Source organism: Xenopus tropicalis, chromosome 6 (assembly GCF_000004195.4).
Source record: "Xenopus tropicalis strain Nigerian chromosome 6, UCB_Xtro_10.0, whole genome shotgun sequence".
Lineage (NCBI taxonomy): Eukaryota > Metazoa > Chordata > Amphibia > Anura > Pipidae > Xenopus > Xenopus tropicalis.
In genome coordinates this window covers 25,874,526-25,891,874 of record NC_030682.2, presented here as the reverse complement: position 1 = coordinate 25,891,874, position 17,349 = coordinate 25,874,526, and the positions used below count along the sequence as shown (strand labels likewise).

General features: G+C 39.1%; 1 protein-coding gene across 4 annotated transcripts in view; it reads right to left on the bottom strand.

The window, feature by feature from the left end:
* arhgap21 (Rho GTPase activating protein 21) overlaps positions 1 to 17,349 on the bottom strand; it is a 90,640-nt gene that overhangs the window by 39,450 nt on the left and 33,841 nt on the right. For all 4 annotated transcript variants that reach the window (XM_018094500.2, NM_001097292.1, XM_031903149.1 and 1 more), the window contains 3 exon segments: positions 12,422 to 12,446; positions 2,116 to 2,217; positions 74 to 152 (listed from right to left, as the gene is read on the bottom strand). In XM_018094500.2, coding sequence (XP_017949989.1) covers positions 74 to 152; positions 2,116 to 2,217; positions 12,422 to 12,446 — 206 coding nt within the window.

The following is a 17,349-nucleotide window of genomic DNA, read 5'->3' as shown; positions in this document are numbered from 1 at the left end:
CTATAATGCTCTGCATAGGCGTGTATTAGGAAGTGATGGTCACAGACTTACATATCAGGCATTAGGTACTTACCTGTTCTGGATGAGAGCAATCACCTGGGAGTAAGTTTTACCAATGACACTTTCACCATTCACTTTTATAATCCGGTCCCCTAGAAAGAGCAAATAATATGCAATTAAGGGGACTATACTTGCCAGATATTTATTTACAAATATATTTGGTGCTAGACACGTTGGAATTTTGTAAATAAAATACTTTTCTTTTTGAGAAGTTCTTGTGAGTGCGGAAAAAAACAAGCATCCCACCATATTTTTTTTACCAGGCCGCCTAAGAATAAGTAATGTAAGTAGGCATTTCTAAAGGTCAGCACACAGAAAGGCAGATATTACAGACATAATTAAGGGTCTAAAAACATGTTTATGATCACTGAGATAACAATGCCAAAATTCTAAATGCAAAAAACAATTACAGGGGAGATTAAAATACAGGCGCAGGGGGTGCTGGGCTCAGAGTAATGTATTGTACTTTTATGAACAATGGCCTATCTGTGGAAGGATGTTGTTAACTTCCCCAAAGACAGAACATGACAGTAGTTCTCTGTGGATACGGTAAGGGCCACAGCCAACAAAAACAAAGTATTAACAGCAGAGATTCTCTAATTTCCACAAAACATGGGAATCAATAGGAAGCAGGTGTTATAATGTAGTGCAAGAACAGCCTTTGTGTTATCAGTCAGTGCTGGGATACAAAGCATTGGAACCTAAATGGGATCATGTAAGAACAGGTACAATTTCTCACCAGGTCTAGTAAGCCATACCAACCAATCAGATGCCTGCTCTTAAACCACATACCTGCATGAGAGCTGACATGTTGCTTACCACTGCTGACACTGTGTAATGCCGCCATCTAGTGGTCACTTGTACAAACTAGCGATGCAAGTTTTGTATAGGAATCTGTGCAGTTGTGTTAAACTGATAATGTCTATGTCCTTTATAGTTACACGGATAACGTTCCCTAAAGGGACATGCCGCTATAAGGATTCTTATCATGCATAGCATATGTTTAGAGTGCATCTACAGCAAAACCTGATCCTAACGTCATTGCTTATCGCTCACATCAGAATTTATGCAGGAAGAAAGTGAAGATGCCAAGTTCCTGGGCAAATTTCCAGGGGTTAACAATGTGGTGGAAAGTTGCCCAAGGCTGCCATTCCATCTATGCACATTAGGAACACCCTCAGAAATCTAGATCTCTCTCCCTTTCCCACCCACTAAGGAATGGGAGGTAAGCTAAGATCATTTCCATTTTCATGAACTATATCCATAGCCTATTATTGTAGAAATCAAAGTGAAGTCACTTAATAATGAGGTGTCTATGGAAGACCATAAAAACCCCAAATCTCACCATAACTGCCTTTCATACTGTGTTAAATCAGCGTTTCTATAATCCATTAATATTCACCTTGCTACATACCCAAGGCAGACAGGGAAGGGAATAAGCTTTCAACTGAAAACCAGAATTCAGACTAAGCGATCCAACCTTCCTTGCTGCTCTGTGCCCCACAAGGGTCCAGGCCTACAGTCTGCCAAACTAAAGAATGCTGGTTTATAGATTAACCATAAATTCAACTACAAATCCCAGAGTATCCTGTAAACCAAAAAATAAAATGCACAGGGGTTTCTGGGAGTTGCAGTTATTATTTATTTCCCCATCTGTCATAAGGTTCCATGCTGCATCCCTTTCCCTAAGTATATAAGGATGGAGGGGCAAACTACAAATGCTTTTGTATTTCCAATGTGGATTTTCAGCTCTGCTGAGCACCAAGCTTTCCTTACTTTGCTGCTGTTGCTACTCAGCCCCAAAAAGCAGTCTAACCCTGCTTGTGGCAGGGTGGCAAACATCTGATCCTGGCCAACAAAGAATTATATAATGAGTGAGGGCTGCCATAATACCAGCAGCACCAGTTGGACAGCATTTTTCTGCCATCACAGTTTTACATGGAAGTTAACCACAAGCATAAGCCAAGTACATTGTTTGTTTGTTATATAACACATATAAGACAATAGTGGGTTGTTAATGGAAGCTGAAATACTGAATAATTGAATACAAGGTACCTGTACACAGTCCTGCTTCATGCGCTGGGCCTCCTTCTTTAACCTGTTTAACAAAGATGGTGTCCATTGGCTCCAGCCGGTTTCTTGGTCTCCCTGCATTAACTTAAGCACAAGGAAAAGAGCAGGTGAAGGCTTCAATTAAAAAGTAACAGTAGGATCATAACAGTTCAGCTATGATCTAAAATATCCTACAGTTGGTCTTTTATAATCGTTCAAAATGTTGCCAGCCTCTTCTGCCTTTTTCTAGCTTTCAAATGGGAGTTACTGACTCTGGCAACCAAAAACCTATTACTCTGTAAAGATGTATTATATTATTATTATTGTTGCATTTTTAATCTTTCAATATAGGCCCTCTCCTATTCATCTTCCAGTCTGTCATTTACACCACTGCATAGTTGCTAGGGTAAATTAAACAACCAGTTAGCTGTCAACAATCTGAACTGGAGGTCTGCTAAACAAAAAGCAAAAAAAAAAAAAAAAGAGGACCAAATGCAATTTGTCTCAGGATATCATCGTCTACATATAATAGTGAATAAAGTCCCCCTGCTGTATAGTATAAGGATAAAGTCACTGAGGAGCTCCATGACCATAACAAATGATATAGTAACTGGGAACTGGCCCTGGGTACTTTTCCCATGAGCACCGTGCCACCACCTTCAGTCCCTTCCCAGCAGTCCCTTGCGGCTTTCTGGAACCATTATTATGCACAGTAAAGTCAAATTTCTGAGAAAACCGACATCTAGGTTAAATCTTATTTACACTCAAAGTAAACCTAAACACAATTTTTGAAAATGTAATTCTAAACAATATTCCAATATACATTCATCCGAAATTTTAAATGAATTTAACGCCATTTATAACGCTAACTGCATTAACTAACTAAAGACTCTGGCTGTCCTTTCATATTCTGGGCGCTGGTGGTTGTATTGAAACTGTGTAGCAGAAGCCAGCTGGGCTGCTACATTGTTTCAAGACTCAGAGCCAGGTGTGAAGAAAAGGACAGACACTTCATTCAATATCAATTACATTTATATATAACCATAAACCTACAACAGGGCTGTTCTGCCCCCAATAAGGGGTAATTATATCTTAGTTGGGATCAAGTACAGGTACTGTTTTATTATTACAGAGAAAAGGGAATCATTTAACCATTAAATAAACCCAATAGGGCTGTTCTGCCCCAATAAGGGGTAATTATATCTTAGTTGGGATCAAGTACAGGTACTGTTTTATTATTACAGAGAAAAGGGAATCATTTAACCATTAAATAAACCCAATAAGGCTGTTCTGCCCCCAATAAGGGGTAATTATATCTTAGTTGGGATCAAGTACAGGTACTGTTTTATTATTACAGAGAAAAGGGACTTATTTAACCATTAAATAAACCCAATAGGGCTGTTCTGCCCCCAATAAGGGGTAATTATATCTTAGTTGGGATCAAGTACAAGTACTGTTTTATTATTACAGAGAAAAGGGAATCATTTAACCATTAAATAAACCCAATAGGGCTGTTCTGCCCGAATAAGGGGTAATTATATCTTAGTTGGGATCAAGTAGAGGTACTGTTTTATTATTACAGAGAAAAAGGGAATCATTTTTAAAAATTAGAATTATTTGCTTATAATGGAGTCTATGGTCATTCTGTAATTCGGAACTTTCTGGATAATGGGTTTCTGGATAACGGATCCCATACCTGTTCCAATAACAATAAAATTGCAGCCTCACAGGGCAATAGTTTTTACCTGCTAGGGTCAGTGATCCCCATTTAAAAGCTGGAAATAGTAAGAGGAAGACTTTTTTTTAAAAAAAGACTATAAAAAATAAATAAAAACCAATTGCAAAAGTTGCTATGAATGGGGTATTCTGTAACATACTAAGATTACTGAAATCGAATCTAAACTGGACAGTTGCTTAGAATTATACAATCTGTCATTAAGTAAATCTGTATTTTGGGGTTGAAATCCCCTTTAATGATCCCTGCAACTATATTTTCGGCAAAGAGACTGCCCAGTAAGCTGTAGGGACTCTGAAGGCGAACATTCCACTTCAGGGACAACCATTCCGGGTTAATCGCGGCAGCAATACTTAACATGTGATAGGAGTCAAGTGACCCGTGAGCAACGGTAATTATTTTCTAAACGCTTCAGCTTGGAATCTGCCTTGTTCTCGATTTAGCCCCATGTTCTCATTGCAGAATGCTATTTTGGAGTAATTTTATAGGGCAATTTGTCTTCATGCTTCACTACGCAAATATTTGTTAATCAGTATCCTATTTCAATAGATTTTAGCCATAAATAATGATGCCAATCACAAAATACGCACGGCCGGGAAGGCTAGTTACCGCGTGGGATTGCAGCCTCATTACAAAAGAGGGAAAGTATTTAGCAGAAGCCAGAGCAGTGCTTGGTAAGAGCGGAAGGGAAAAGTCAGCATTCTCCTAGATCCTTAGAAGTTTCCTTTGAAGGGAACACCTGTCCCTCTGCCCTTCACCCCCAAATCTAATTGTGCAGATTCTTATGTGGATTTCCTAATAAGAGAGCACAGGTGCAACTTAAGGACAAGCAAGAGGGTTTCCTCTCTACTCGCTCAGCATCTCCCTAAGCCCCTATAGCCGGTGGCAATAAAAAGATATACAGTGTATTGTTATAGTTAAGCGGGGAACTTTAATTGCGCTTCTCTGGGAATCCATTCAGTAAAACCCCTCCCATGTCACCTACTCACAAGCCATTATGTGTCACATCATTTGCCCCTTGAAAATCTTATTTACCCAAACATCCACAACGAACTGGAGTTTGAATGGTGCGGCACAGACATGGGAGGTAGGTTACCTTAGCAAGTACAGATCAGCTTAAATGACAGACTGGGATATGAATAGAAGAAAGATAATAGAAAATAGCAATAATAAAACTGTAGCAGATTTTTGGCTGCTGGGGTCAGTAACCCCCCATTTTAAAGAAACATAAAATGAAGACCAATTGAAAAGTTGTATGGAACTGTCCATTCTATAACATACTAAAAGTGGGCTATCCCTTTCAAAGGGCTTAATTTCCCAGAGTATGTGGTCCCAGGAATAACAAATAAAAAATAAATAAATACACAGCTTGAAAAATGTGAACTTAAATTTTTTACTCATTCACTGATACAATTGTGTCAAATGCTGCACAGCAACTGCCAGATTATGGGTCTATAAGAGAACTTGCCCAAGGCAAGGACTAAGTAGCCACCCATCTTATTTATAAATGGGCTTCTGGCTTTATACAACCCAGCCTTAACTTGGAACAGAAGAAATATCCAGCGAATGATTAATGATTCACTAAGAAAAGCAGTTCGATGAAAGGGACACCACCATCAAACAAAATAAAGTATTCATTTTTGACTGAAACTGACATTATTCATAGCTGGTAGTATCGGCACCCAAAACAATGCTACTTGGCCCTCTGCCTAGCGGCCCACCCCAGTGCACAAGGGCCATTTCAACCTGTCAAGAGGCATGTGTGTTTCTTACATAACAGGATTTTAAAACATGCCATATAAATATGAGCCAGGCAAGCCCCTGTGTGAGCAAACACAGGCCAATAAGCTGGAGGGGCTGACTCGGCAGATGTTTAGTTATACAGGCAAATACTTTTTTTTTCTTTTTTTTTTTTTATCGTATCCTTTGAAATAAAGCTGGCCATATATTGATTCATTCATTTGGCGTGAGGCCATCTGAGCGAGGGTTGCATCAATGAGTCTATGCAGTCATTGCACCGACAAGATTTTTAAACCTGTCCAATCGATATCTGACAATTTTACAGCCAGATACCTGTTGGGTAAGTCCGTTGGAGTTCCCTATGCATGGGTATATCAGCTGCACATTGAACGAGCTGAATGGCTAGCTAAGATCTGCCCGTGTATGGCCACCTTACAGCACACCAGTCAGGGTGGCTTTTGAAGAAAATTCACTTATTTCAACATAACATACGATAATACCCACCAAACATCTTTAACATTCGGAAGGTCAGGAAATTCTAAGTATACAAATAATGCTTTAACCAATAAAATGGTTTGTTGCAAGCTACACTAGCAACTAATCATCTCGCCCACAACTAGCTCACAGGAACTGCAGATAAGATTTTGAGCCATCCAGTATGAAAGCATTTCTCCCTTCTGCACCTAGGCATAACCAAATGACCCAAACACAGCCTTGGAAAAGGTTTACCATTTCCTTAACACGGATCATAAATTACCTATATTCCAGCATCTTCTAGACGGCCTCTCTTTACACTTTGAGATAATTGCCACTGACCTAAATGCCAGTGTGTCCACTAAGGCAACATCTTAGTTTGAGGATCTGTGCCCACCAAATGTAATTCCTTAGGCAGGAGAGAAGAAAGTCTCAGAACCACGCACTCCTCAGTATAAAAGTTCTTTAATGAGGCAGCGATTGTGAATGATTGTGAATGATTTAGCTCCCAAGCCATGCAGTTAGCAACAGGGATGCAGCAAGAGAAAGAATATTCTGTTATCAAATGAAAATCATGGCTTGTGTGCATCAGTCTGAACCCTCAGTGATTTCCTTGTTGGAGCACATTTATATTTCAATCTGTAGATACCGGGGAGAGTGACGCACACACAAGGAAGAAAACAGAAACAAAACAAAAAAAAACAGCATTTTTCTTTTACAAATTCCAGAGCAGGTGCAACGGTTCCACCCTCACAACTTCCATGAGAGTCTTTGCTGCCCTGTAAATGGAACCTCCACCCAAAAATGTTCAATAAGGAAATAAAATGTAGTTCTAAGCGACTTTCCAATTTATATTAAAAGGAAAAACTTTGCAACAGATTCATGTCAATTTACTCAAATAGCTTTTCTTTACATTTTACATTTTTTTCCTCTGTTTTTCCCTCCACCGTCTGCTGTTCATTTTGGCCAACAGACAGGTAGTGAGAAAAATGTTGTGATTTTGCTCTGCTCTCATTTCTCTGGCCAGTTCTAAACAGAGAAGCATCACAAGATTCTCCTCTTCTCGCTAACTTAAAGGGGTTGGTCACCTTTAAATTAATTGTTAGTATGTTGTAGAGACTGCTATTCTGAGACAATATGCAATTGGTTTTCATCTGCTATTTGTGGTTTTTGAATTATTTAGCAACACTCCAGTTTGAAATTTTAGCAGCTATATGGTTGCTAGGATCCAAATTACCTTAGCAATCAGGCAGTGTTTCAATTGAGAAACTGAAATATGACTAGGAGAGGGCCGGAATAAGATAAGTAATAAAACGCAAGAATATCAATTAAATTGTTGCCTCAAAAAGCAATAGTTTTTTGGCTGCTGTGGTCACTGCCCCCCCATTTGAAAGCTGGAGTCAGAAGAGGAAAGCAAGTAATTCAAAAACAATATAAAATGAAGATGATAATAGAAAAGTTGCTAAGAACTAGCCATTCTATAACATACTAAAATTAAACTTAAAGTTGAGCCACCCCTTTTAATTTGTCCAGTTGGAAAAAATAACCAACAGGTGCTGTTCATTACTCATTAGCAGGGAAAAAAACTAATATTTTAAAAACTGGAAAAAAATGTAAATTGCAGAAGTGCTCAGAAGAGCAATTTTACATTCATTTGTTTAGAGCTTCCATTAAACACTTCTGTGGTTTTGAAATAATTTGTAATTGTATTTAATAGAAGTACATTTCTCTTGTTTAGACTCAAACAATGTAGTGGAAGTTCCGTTCTCCTCCTGGTCTGTTAATCCACTGGTTTCTGCTACATTGTTTCTTTAGTGCAGTTTATATAAACAGCCAGCTATTGGGCAAAAACCTCCTTTAAAACTCCTTATTGCAGAGATGCTTTGGGGTACAATGCTTAAACATATGCTTCTCCTGTCGTACCAAGCTCAAACTCAATTAAAATGAAAACCCCGGAGCACAATTCCAGATACCTTATGTTTTTTGGTTTCTGAGAGGTGTAGCAGTCAGGGAAGGAATGTAGTAAGATGGGCCAAGCCAGCATGCATGTTCTGAACTATCACCGGAATGCTAGCTTAAACCATGCAACTTAAGACAAGCCTTGACCTGCGCAGAATAGTAATAAAGCAACTCTCTTGTGGTTATAGAAAGCGGATAACGCTTGTTTGAACCAACCAAGATGATCTGATACTACCACAGCTGAACTCTAACACTGCAGGGCTAATATACTCATTTTCGGGACTGTTGATTGCGATTTTTTAGCCACTATTGCTAAAACCTGAGTCTGATTTTCCATGTGACTGAGGACTATAAATAGTGAAAGCATGGCAAACAAGTGATTGAAAAAAAAACATTTGCAATTTGCTGTGATTTGCTCAAAGAGCCCCGAAATAGATGCTTTGTAGGTGACAAAGTGCCCATCATGCTTTGCTGAGGCGGCCATCGCAATGCCACCCCTCACCACCCGCCCTTACATTTTTAGTGCTCCTACAGTGGTGGATGGACCACTTCACTATCTTCCCCTCAGCTTCTGCCTGTCTTCTCTTCTCTCATTCTGTCCTTATGCAGGAGTCTGACTGACAGTTAGGTCTCATACAGCCTTTGCGGGTGCTCCTTTTGCCTAGGTGTATTAGAGATCACTGCTTCACATAAGCAAAACAGGACCTTTATTAATGCATTGCAGTTCATCTAAAAGACCACTAGATGGCTCTTCCTTACAAGCTATTTTTTCAGCAATTTTGTAGAAAAGAATTTCAATGAAACAGTGTACTAAATGTCATAGGAACAGCATAACAGGGGCAATGGCATCTGGCCCTGGTTATCAATGTTACAGGGCGCCCTTTTTTTCCCAAATAAAATAAAAAAAATGGATGCGGGCAACACAAAGCCATGCTGTTGCGTACATCAGCTAAAATATCTGCCCATGCTAGTTGCCCTTTACAAATCAGTATCAGCTGATCTAAACAAATCACAAAACTGCAAGTGTTTGCTTACATTAGAATTGTGCAGAACACCAATATGCACAAGCAAGGTTTGTTCCAAGGAAACAAGGTAACTACTGAAAACAAATACCGTATATATTTAGTGATGGTGAATATACACATTTGCTTCAGCCACCCCCTGAGACAACAATGAAACACAAACCAGCAGGACATGCCTATTCAGCGAGTCCAATATCTATGGTGATGCTGCTCACATGGTGTCAAAGCTGCTGACAGGGTCAGCTAATGCTCTAAAAAAAAAAAAAAAAAAATACTCATCTTGCGCTTTAATTATTCCCTGAGCCGAGTGCCAGCTCCCCTGTGACTTGTGTACAATAGCAACTATGGAGACTGCACAGATACAGGCTACATTACTGGCTACGGCCATTGGTCCCTTGGCAGAAAGACACTACACTCATACATACTGCCTTGCAAATATATGTTACAAGAATAAAAAAATTACAGATGAGTAAAAGTTTAAAAAAAAAAACAAAAAAAAGGCGGGGGGAACATTAATATTAAAGTGATTCCCTGAACCTGGACAGTATTATTTTTCCAAAATAATCAAGCACAGACCTTGAAACCTTGGTTTATAGCATAAAAGGGTTGATCATCTTTGAGTAACTTTTAGTAGGATGTAGAGAATAATAGTCTAAGAAAATTTGAAACTGGTGTTTTTGTGTATTTATTTATTTTTAATCTTTTTATCAGTAATTCTACAGTTTGGAATTTCAGTTATCTGATTGCTAGGGTTCAAATTACTTAACACCTGGCAGTGCAGTAAATGAGAGAGTGTAATATAAGTAGTAGGGGGTCTGAATAGAAAGAAAAGTAATAAAAAGTAACGACAAAATTCTACCCTCACTGAGCAATAATTTTTTGGCTGCTGGGGTCAGAGATCCCCATTTGAAAGGCAGAAAGAGTCATAAGAAGGACGCAGTTAATATAAAAAAAACCTATAAAGACTAATTGAAAATTGTCAATTCTATAACATACTAAAAAGTATACTAAATCAGGATGAATTAAGCATTTGGCTCTAATATTTTACATGTGGCAAGATATCAAGCAGGCTGTCGAGATGGCCCCCATACAGATGCTATTGTGGTCTGAAGGGGCAGCTTTTATTGGCCACATTAACACCCCCCAAGACACGAAATGATTATTGCTTTTTCTTTGCTACAATACTTGAGTCAAGCTTAGCAGAAATAGATAACATGGATGTAAAGTGAAAGAAATTTAAACTTCCAGTGGGGCTCATGGTAAAATGTGTATGGTGGGGTTTGCTTACTACAGAACTGCATTCTTATAAGATGCGGATATTGGAATCTTCCCTTATCCTCTGTTTAATTAAGCACAGCCTGACTTTACTCCACACCCAGAGCAGTTGATTTATTCATAAACCCAGTAAGTGGAGCTCATTCCATTAGGAATCTAAAGAATCCCCAGACTGGGGTGTAAGTGCCTTTCCCATTAGGTTTGCAACAAAAATATTTTCATCTCAGAATCTCCAGCCTTCAGATGACAGCATTTGATAGGCAAAGTACCCAATGAATTCACATTTGTACCGCTTGCAGCCCAGGATGGCCTATAGACCATACCATCTTTGGCATCCAGACCATTCCATATGATACAATCTCTGGCATCCAGACCATACCATCTTTGGCATCCTTTGGGTTCTATAAATCCACTGGGGGGGGGGGGTAACTATTGGGCGGACAACCCTGAAAAAGAACTTTTCCCTTTTCCTTTACAGCTGGCAAAAAGAACAGAGGCCCTTATCCTTATGTACACTGGCTATATTCTCTACAGATCTACTGTTGTGTACTTTGTGTGCTGTGATCTTCAATAATAAAACAAAACTACAACACAAATGATGCACGATACAATACTATAATACTCATATACATTGTGAATATGTTTTATAAAATTCTAGTGATCAATTGCATATACTATGAACCTCCAGCCATACAGTAAGGGAAGTTACCCTTAGTACAGCTAGCAGGAGAGTGGCCAAAGCCTGCAAGTAAATCATTTTGCAATACTATAATAGTGAGGAAAGTATATGTACTGTAATACCAAATTCTACCAGAAGATGGAGATTAAACACTGCTGGATTTGCTACACTCAGTAGGCTAGTTTGCATACTGCACCTGGTAAGATGCTTCTTGAGTGGGTGTACAGTCTGTATAGTATGTGTGCTTTATGCATTAATGCCAGTATTTTTAGTGTTATTTAATGTCTATTTCAGAGTGTTATTTTAATGTCTATATGTGAAGTGCCGTATAGACTGAGACAGTAAAAGAAAAATCAATTATATATTTTGTGTGTGTGTGTGTACTATAAAATATATATATATGAATAAATACAGTTTGCCAATAAGCTGCACACCATGAGAGTAGGTAATACCTGGGTGCCAGTGCAAAAAAAGCTTAGGTATACGAGAATGAAATGACGGCACATACATACATACATACATACATACATACATACATACTCTACTCTATTCCCTACTCAATAGTCAAGAGTCAGTATGCTCTTTTAAACGATTCTGCATTTTCCTGCATCTTCTTCAACTATTACAACAGCTGGTGTTGGACTGAACCTCGGCCTGCCATAGAACCCGACATACAATAGATGGTATTGTTGCGATTGTGTTGTCTATGGGGATTTTACAGATTTATTTAGCCAAAACAGGTCATATTCCAAGCTCCCAACAAAGGAGGCAGGGTATTGAAACATTTAAGATATCTAATCCATAATAGACTATGAGCGGGGTTCTTGAAAAGTACAAGTTTCATGCCTGGGGCACACCAGTGGCACTCCTGTTTATTTGTGAAAATCTGTGGCTCTATTAGCACATATAAGCAACTGTGCAATGAATTAATGTTTTCTGCACACAATTAAAGAAGAAAATGTGATTAGAGTATTTTCTACTCTCTCCCCAATCATAAGAACAAAGAGGTGGACTCCTACCATCAGTATCATTAAGTTAATGACTATTTATTTAGTCACTTAGGATTTCATTTAGGAAATCTTTAAAATATTTACTTCTAGAGACATTAGTAAAGACATGGACCTTATAAAGGTCTAAAACCCAGAACTACCTAGCAGGATACACATGCATGATTCCTAGGACTAGTCCATAACAGAGAAGTGTCATGTACAGCTATAGTAGCAGCGGGTTTACAATATACTGTATACATTCAATGCACAAGTGGCAGCTGTCTATTATATGTGTTTTTCTTCATTCAATCCCATATAATTGGAGAGAGAAAAAAAGTTTAGTTTGCCACCTGTTAGCCAGCATTATATTCACACCCAAAGTTTATTTAGAAAAACAAAGTATGACAGGGCAGCGAAGAATGCAGAAAGAACCCACCTCCTCTGTTTCCATTCTCTTCATCCTGCAAGAAAAAGAAGATTTAATAAACACCTGTGAGCAGTCACACAAGCCTTTATTGCACAACTGTGTATTACACAAAAACTTCAAGTACAAGGATTCTAAAAAAAAAAAAAAAAAATTATATAAATAATTATATATATATATATATATATATATATATATATATATATATATATATATATATATATATATATATATATATTATATATATATATATATATATATATATGTTTGTGTGGCATTTAATTCCCATGCCTGAGAAACCTTTTGATATAAAACATGGGAATGTCTAAAAGCATTATATGATGTTACACTGGCCACTGGGAACCCTCTTCCCTGTGTTACTGACACAGTCTATCCACAGTAATATAATATATATATATATATATATAATATATATATATATATATATATATATATATATATATATATATACACACACACACACACACTACAATACAACAGGGAAAAGTTTCCATATCTAAGTGAAGTAACAAACAGGAAAGGGTTATCACTTGTAAGATGGGTGTATACACAGAAATGAGAAGGATCACCATACATCCACAATAAATCACCTTTATCTTTCATACAATGCAGGGCCTTCCTGCCCCAGGATGTAAGCACTAAGAATGCTGCCCATGGTTTACAGAGGGAGAATTTAAAAAAAAAAAAATCACAAAAACAAGTTGGGGAAATAGTACTGCCAAGAGTTCAGTCCGAATTTGGCAGGCATTTTCTATGATGCATGCTTGAGTGTCACGCATAATTACTCATACCAGATGGGGTAGTCTGGTTAACCGTGCAATAACCATGCTGAGGAGTATTCTCCCTGTTTATCCCTGTGTGTGTGGGCAGGAGTATATGCAGGTATTTCCAGCTCGGCACTCTATGGAATGCTTCACTACACCAGCTTGCACATTTTAAAAGGTACAACATAGATTTGTTGAGTGCCAGACCAAGCCTTCCTCATTGGTCTTGAGATTTTAAGTAAAGGAAAATCAAAATTTGATTGGGATCTTCAACATTGCTTGCATTGGCTGAGGCACTGAGACATGGAGATGTCTGATCATCGATCAAATGTGTTGAAGTTGATCTTTCCAATCTAACAACATAGGGAACTTCCATAAACCTGGAAAAAAATTCCATTGGTGCAAACGCTATTAAGAAACAGTAACAACAAAATAATGAAAGTGTTATAAAGTAATTAAACTATAATGTATTGTTGCCCTGCACTGGAAAGACTGGTGTGTTTGCTTCAGAATCACTGCTACAGTTTATATAAATAAGCTGTTCTGTAGCCATGAGGCCATTCAAGTTGTATAAAAAGGTGAAAAGGCACAGGTTACATAATAGATAACGGATAAACTCTGTAAAATACAATGGTGTGTTATCTGTTATCTGCTATGTAACCTGTGCCTTTTCTACTTTTGGATGGCTGCCCCCATTGCTACACAGTAGCTTTGCCTATATAAACTAATACACTAATAATAGTGTTTCTGACACACAAGTTTTACCATTTTCATTTTTCATTTTTTGGTGTTACTGTTGCTTTAATTGACTCTCGGCATCCTAACATATTGCTCAATTTAAATAAATCAATAGCAAACCCTTTTCCAATGAAATGATCTGTCATTTTGTTCTGTGGTGCACAGCGTGAACAGGATATCAAATAAAAGTTACCTCCATCTCCGTGGTAAACCATGAAGGGAACATTTCTGCAGTAAGTATTGATTTGCCATTGGGGATATACAAAGCTCTTACTGTGCACTACAGCAATAAGCAATGCTACATTAAGGGTATAGGGAAAGTACAGGGCAAGGAGACACTGACTCAGAGCAAGGAATGAGTCTAATAATGATCTATGAACCTTTGCATAGTGAGGCTTCCAACTGCCCACGAATTGCAGAACGTTGTTAAGAGTGAGCTAAAGTAGTGTTAACTTTTAGTATGTTACAGAATGCCTTATTCCTAGCAACTCTGCAACTGGTCTTCATTTTTTATTTTTTTAATATAGAGTTTTTAAATTATTTTTCTTTCTCTTCTATTTCCTTTCACTTAAACATCTTTCCAGCTTACAACTATTGTTCTGTGAGGTTATCGATTTATTATTATTGTTACTTTTTCATCTTTCTTTTTAGTGCCTCTCCTATTCTTATTCCAGTCTTTTGTTCAAACCACTGTCTGGTTGCTAGGGCCTTGTTTACCTTAGCAAGCAGATAGCTGCTGAAATTCCAACCCAGAGAGCTGTGGAACAAAAAGCTAAATATTTCAAAACCACACACACATATACATAGAATATCAATGTATATGTCATACTAAAGTTCATTCAAAGGCAAACAACCCCTTTTAAGCCTTGAGACCTACAGGGCCGGATTTCTATCCGGTGCGCCCCGAGGCCGCCCCTGTGGGAGTCCCCCGTGCGCATGCGCGAACGCTCCCCCCCAGTGCGCATGCGCAAACGCGGCCCTCCAAGTGCGCATGCGCTACGCGCCAGCTCCCCATTGCGCATGCGTGAACGCTCCTTTTAAATCCCATACGGAGCAGTGGGGAGAGGTCCCGACTGCTCCGTATGGGAGCAAAATTTTAAAATGTTCTTGCGGCGGGGCGGCATGCCGCCCCTAAACTTCTGCCGCCCTAGGCCCGGGCCTTTGTGGCCTCTCCACAAATCCGGGCCTGGAGACCTATGTAGAGCTGCTGAGAGGTAGCCTGGACTGTCCCCCCTGCTCCACAGCTGAAGTCATCTGGGGGCCAAGGAGGACACTAAACGTGGCCATACACGTAGCAATAACGATCGTTCCCACCCTCCACTGACATTCAGGGCTGAATCGTCAAATATGGAGATTGAAACAATAGAAATTCTACCTCCACCTGCCAATTCAGCCCTGAACATAGATTTTGCTCGGGTGCCATCAAAATCTTTTAACCTGCCAGATCGACGAGACGATCAATATCTGCAGCCTTTGCGATATCGGTCGCCTCTTCGAGCCGCCATACATGCACCGAATATCGTACAAAACCTTATCATCGGTGTGTGTATGGCCGGCTTTAGAGTTTTCTAGCTGTAAGGTTATCCTTGAGATCTGTCTGCAGTAGTTCCCACCAGTGCTCAGAGATAATAAAACCACAGACATATGATAATATATGTGGACATGTTTTCTGCCTGTATAATTTCTCAGGCTCTCTTTACAGCGTAGAACTGTATACATATGCTAGCTAAAGTCAACAGACATAACAGTCCTTAAAATACAAACCAGAGGATGTTCTGAATATGAAATAGTTGTCAGACACCAATCGTAGGAAAGTGACTTCCATCGTAGGTCCCCAAAGGATATCACACGATACACGCAAATTTTTTTGTAGGCCGACCGAAATTTTCTAAGCTGGCTGATCGACTAAACGACCGATCGCCACGGTACAAAAATTATTGGGACAAAAATTTGGAGCCACACACAGCCTGAAAATTGTACCAAATTAGGTTTCATTTGATTTTTATCAGTACATGTATGGACAGCTTTAGTTACAAGGAAGAGTTGATAAATCTTTTCTTTATCTTTATGCTTTTTGTAAGGAGTAAAAGCCTCTGAGACATTTAAATTTCTGGTGTCAGCTTCCCTTTCATCTCTTGCAAGCTCCCCAGCGTCAAGAATGCATCAAGCAGTCCTTACTAAACCACACCACCACCCCCCCCCCCCCCCCCAATCCTTCCTTTTCATAGTAGGCCAACTCCTTCCCTCATCCTTTCCCATCAGAATGTTCCAAAAGATAAGTTATTGCCTAAATTCTAACATAGAAATTATTAACATTAGCACACCTTTTCCATTTTTGACCTACCCTAATAATCATAGGTAGAAGGTTGCAAAACAAATGAATTGAGCTGCCAGAGCTTGTCCTTGGTGCTAAATAACTAGAGTTCACATGCCTGTAATGCCAGCATTCATTAGATAACTGTGGAAGTATTCAGACGTGGAGGTCATCTTATCGGGGAAGGAGCCGTCTTTGCACTTGGCTCAGTAACAGCAATGCAGCGTTAGAGGCATGTGTCTACAGACATCTCCGCTGTACAGTAACGCTGCAAACTGTCTGCACTTTCAGTTTCCCAACAATAATTTATTACAGAGAGAAATGTAAAAAAGAAGCAGAGTAGCTTACTCTGTAAACAGAGAATTTCCTCTATACAGATAAGCATCAGGGGCACAGGACAAACAGTGCTCATGCCACACAGGAAGTTTTTTGCCTGCCGACCAGCAGAAAACAAAGCTCCCCTATCTGCCTGTCACCACTCCGGATAGTAATGAATGATAACCACCATATTGGGCACAGACAAATGAAGAACAGGTGGACCTTGGAGGACAACCACTTCTTTTACAGGCATGTTTCGACCGCTACTGTTCTCATCTGGCGGGCAGGTGTAATCAAAATGCCTGTGTGCCAAGGCTGTTATAGGTCCTTTGAATGTAACTATTCAAGAACAGCAGCAGCAAAATGTCTGAAAATCCTACCCAGACTTGGACTGAAATTGCCTGCCAAGTGCCAATGTTTCTCAGGCAGCGATCACCGGGCAGGTGCCGGCACAAGCACTTTTTAGGCCATTTCAATACATGTTTATGGGTTAAGTTTTGTGACGCTTTCTTCAGCTACTTAAAATTGCTCGAAACAGCCCTAAGTGTCATTACCCTACTCTAGCACAAGTTACAATAGTAGCACACATGACTCCATGCAATGTAAGATCAGATATGAAGGCCCTTGGATATTCTACAACAGGCTGAAATGTTTTCATTCAGTGTTTGCTTATATGCCACAATGCTGGGGCTCAAATACAGCGCCTGTACAGATATTTTTTATTATTAATAATTTTAACAAACATTTATAAATAGGCAATATACTCCACAGTGTTGTGCAAAAAA